The 3,550-nt window shown below is 51.7% G+C and overlaps 1 protein-coding gene across 1 annotated transcript in view; it reads left to right on the top strand.

The window, feature by feature from the left end:
- The window catches only part of DNAJC17 (DnaJ heat shock protein family (Hsp40) member C17), a 47,062-nt gene that overhangs the window by 36,844 nt on the left and 6,668 nt on the right, over positions 1-3,550 (top strand). The window contains exons 5-9 of the mRNA XM_003791725.3: positions 850-935; positions 1,173-1,269; positions 1,765-1,808; positions 2,244-2,321; positions 2,809-2,889. Of these exons, the coding sequence (XP_003791773.1) occupies positions 850-935; positions 1,173-1,269; positions 1,765-1,808; positions 2,244-2,321; positions 2,809-2,889 (386 nt within the window). The remainder of the gene's footprint in view (positions 1-849; positions 936-1,172; positions 1,270-1,764; positions 1,809-2,243; positions 2,322-2,808; positions 2,890-3,550) is intronic.

The raw sequence follows: 3,550 nt of genomic DNA, 5'->3' as shown, positions 1-3,550 counted from the left end.
GGCTGGATTCGAACCCGCCACCTTAGGTGTATGTGGGTGGCGTCTTAGCCGCTTGAACCACAGGCGCCGAGCCAATATCCATATATTTTAATGTGTGCATATGCCATCTGAATTTATCCATTTCTCTATTAAAAAAAAGGAGAGGCGGCGCCTGTGGCTCAGTGGGTAGGGCACCAGCCCCATATACTGAGGGTGGCAGGTGCCTATAGTCCCAGCTACTCAGGAGCCTGAGGCAAGAGAATTGCCTAAGCCCAAGAGCTGGAGGTTGCTGTGAACTGTGATGCCACAGCACTGTACCAAGGGCAACAAAGTGAGATTGTTTGTATTAAAAAAAAAAAGGAGGTTCTAGGTAAATAAAGTACACAATCTACAAACCTCCCAAGCCTGAGAGGAAGGTTTGTCACAGCAACTGGCATGGCATTGAGGAGGCAGGTAAAGGAGACAGTGAGAACTTGAACTCAGTGGTGGAAAAAGAATCAAGGCCAAAGGTCAGGCTGTGGTGCCAAACCCCAGCAACAGAGTCCAGCGGCTGTACCCACTGGCATCCCTGACACATGGCTCTGGGCTGCTGGCATAAGTACCCAACTATACCCTGTGCACTGATTGGGAAGAACCAGCTTGGTCAGTGTGAACTGTTTTAACTCTCCTAGACCCCTAGCCACTCCACTGGAACCCATACTTCTGTGCTGTGATTTTTCTCAATGGAAATTAACTCAGGGGCATGTAGGCATGGAGGAAGAAGACAGGATTACTGTATGGTCTCATCCTGTATAAGACTTTGGCGAAGTAGCCAAAGGCCACATAGAAATCCCAAAGACTAGCAGTTAGATCATGTAACCTTGTGCCTAGACCTAGAGGCTCGGGAACAGCAGGCCCAGGCCCAGGGGAGTGAGGAGGAGGAGGAGAGCCGGAGCAGCAGGACACTAGAGCAAGAGGTAAGCTTCTACACACTGGCCTGAGGGCCATCTGCAGGAGAAGGCGGGGGTAGACCTGGGTGGCTCTCGTGGTTAGAGAGTATGCTGTTTCCTCTTCCTGTGGGATCTGGGTAATTTGTCCCACCCACAGGTTGCTGAGCCCTAGTTGCAGTGGAACCTCCCAGGGAGCTTTACAAGGTGAGCCAACCTGGAATTGGATCTGCACAGAATTGTCACCCCTCCACCCCCGCTCTGCAGATTGAACGTCTACGAGAAGAAGGTTCCCGGCAACTGCAGGAACAGCAGAGGCTGATTCGGGAGCAAATACGCCAGGAACGTGATCATAGGTTGAGAGGTGAGAGTTCCAGGGCAGCTCCAGGTGGCCATACTGGTTGCTTGGTGGAGTTGCTGTGGAGGCTTCCACCTGCTAGAATCCGGGGCATCTCACTCTGACCCCTGCCACCTATCCCTTCCTTCTGCCAGTTCTCTGGGGCCTATCTGTTTTTTAGTCTGAGATCTCCTGGCTGCATCTGTCTTAGTTCCAAGCAGAGATGGCTCTATTTGGGACCATATCACCAGGGATACTTTGTTTCATGGTTTGTGCACCTCCTCCTTTAGAGAGTGCTGACAGGTGGCTCAGACAGATGGGCAGAGCACTCCTGGGGTGGCAGCTTCTCTGCGGGTGGGGATATTGCATCTACTTTTCCTATCAGGTCCTCACCAGAGCTGGGCAGATAACTGTCCTTGTTCAAGAGCGACATTTTCTAGGTCCTTCTGGCTCTGGGCTGCATCTCCTTGGGGAGAACCTCGGACTCCCTCATATTCTACCCTCTTTTCCCAATATTTCTAGGAAAGGCAGAAAATATTGATGACAAAGGAACACCCAAACTAAAGGTAAGCACGGGCAGGATCTATGGGCTATCTCATACTCATACTGCCTCCTCTCAGCTAGAACAGATACATCCTGTGGCTTGAGGGGTTCTGGTGGGGACATGGAATCTCTGAGGGAAGCCAGAGGGGGACCACTGCCACATTCTTGCCATCATCCAGCTGCCTGGAGACCAGACTGATTCCCAGAGCTTGCCATGAAAGGCTGCTCTTAGCCCTGATGATTACAGGGCAGCATTGCCCAGAAGCCTTCTCAGGGCTGAAAGCATTCCTGGGGCAAGCAGGCTGCCCTGCCTATCAGTTGTCAAGGGGAAACCATGTTTTGGGGGTGTTCTGTAGATTGTAGGTGCCTTGGAGACTCAGGCGTGTCTGCTCAGTCTAACGCCCAGTCGTGGAGTTAGGTACCATTTGGCCAAGAGTCAGCAATAAATATCTTTTCAGCTAAAATGGAAGTGCAAGAAAGAGGATGATCCAAAAGGTGGCTACTCCGAAGATGTCCTCCTGCGGCTTTTGCAAAAGGTCTGGCTGGCTGACTTCCTTTCTTTCCTGTCACCTCAGTCCGTATCTTAGCCCACACCTCAGGACTCTCTATGCCTGAACTTCCCTTAACATCTCTTCTACCTGCATTTTGTTCTACCTGCATGTGCCTTCTCTGACCTGGTCTGTCCTTTGCTGCCTAGGTCTATCCCTTACCATCCTTAGAAGCAAAGGGCTTGGCTGGTTGGGTATGGAGAGAGAGGAAGTGGGTGTGTGGCACAAAAACCCCATCCTCTTCACTATCTTCAACCAGCCAAGGCAGCTGTGTGATTATACCAGTCCTTTCCTTATCTGTCCTTTGCTGTCCTGCATTCCTAGAAAAACCTTCATTCTTTTCCATCTCCAATGTCACTTCTCTGGGACCCTATCAATAAGAAGTTATCTCCCAGGGCACCCAAGGCTTGTCTCTGGCATAAGCTGGGCCATCTTACAGGCCAAGCCATGCTTATTGGACTCCTTATTCCCACAGTATGGTGAGGTTCTCAACCTGGTGCTTTCCAGTAAGAAGGCAGGTACTGCTGTGGTGGAGTTTGCAACCGTCAAGGCTGCGGTGAGTGCTTCATGAGGCTTGGGAGCCACTGTTGGCCCTGTCATTGTAGGGCAGGGATCCAATTCTGTGGTCCCTCTAAATTAGGTGATCTGTACTCCCTGGGGATATGTGAGCCAGCTCAGAGCCCAGGCTTCCCCAGAGGCTCCTAGCTCCTGGTGATAGAAGTGCTGCATATGAAGGAATGGGTGGGAAAATGCCCTGGGAGTGGAAGGGCATGCAGACTAACTCAGTTCCCTGCTGGCTGGCTTCACATCCTCCACCCTGCACCCCTTGAGGTAGTGAGCCCCAGCACTGCCTTCCCACCCTTTGTGCTTCTCTTTACTCTGCTAAATCAGAAGACACAGCCCTACCATTCTCCCATAAGAAGGGAAGTTTTGATGTCAAAGCTTTAATGTCCCATCATTTGAAGATTACTGAGGTTGCTCGGTTCAGCTGAGAGGACAAGAATGCTGCTTCTGGCTCCGCGCCTGTGGCTCAAGTGGCTAAGGCGCCAGCCACATATACCTAAGGTGGCAGGTTCAAATCCAGCCTGGGCCTGCCAAAACAACAATGACGGCTGCAACCCAAAAATAGCCGGGCATTGTGGCAGGTGCCTGTGGTCCCAGCTACTTGGGAGGCTGAGGCAGGAGACTCGCTTGAGCCCAGGAGTTGGAGGTTGCTG

Source organism: Otolemur garnettii, unplaced genomic scaffold, assembly GCF_000181295.1.
Source record: "Otolemur garnettii isolate 467f Iridium unplaced genomic scaffold, OtoGar3 scaffold00050, whole genome shotgun sequence".
Lineage (NCBI taxonomy): Eukaryota > Metazoa > Chordata > Mammalia > Primates > Galagidae > Otolemur > Otolemur garnettii.
Note: the sequence above shows the minus strand (reverse complement) of the source record. Positions and strands in the feature narration are given on the sequence as shown.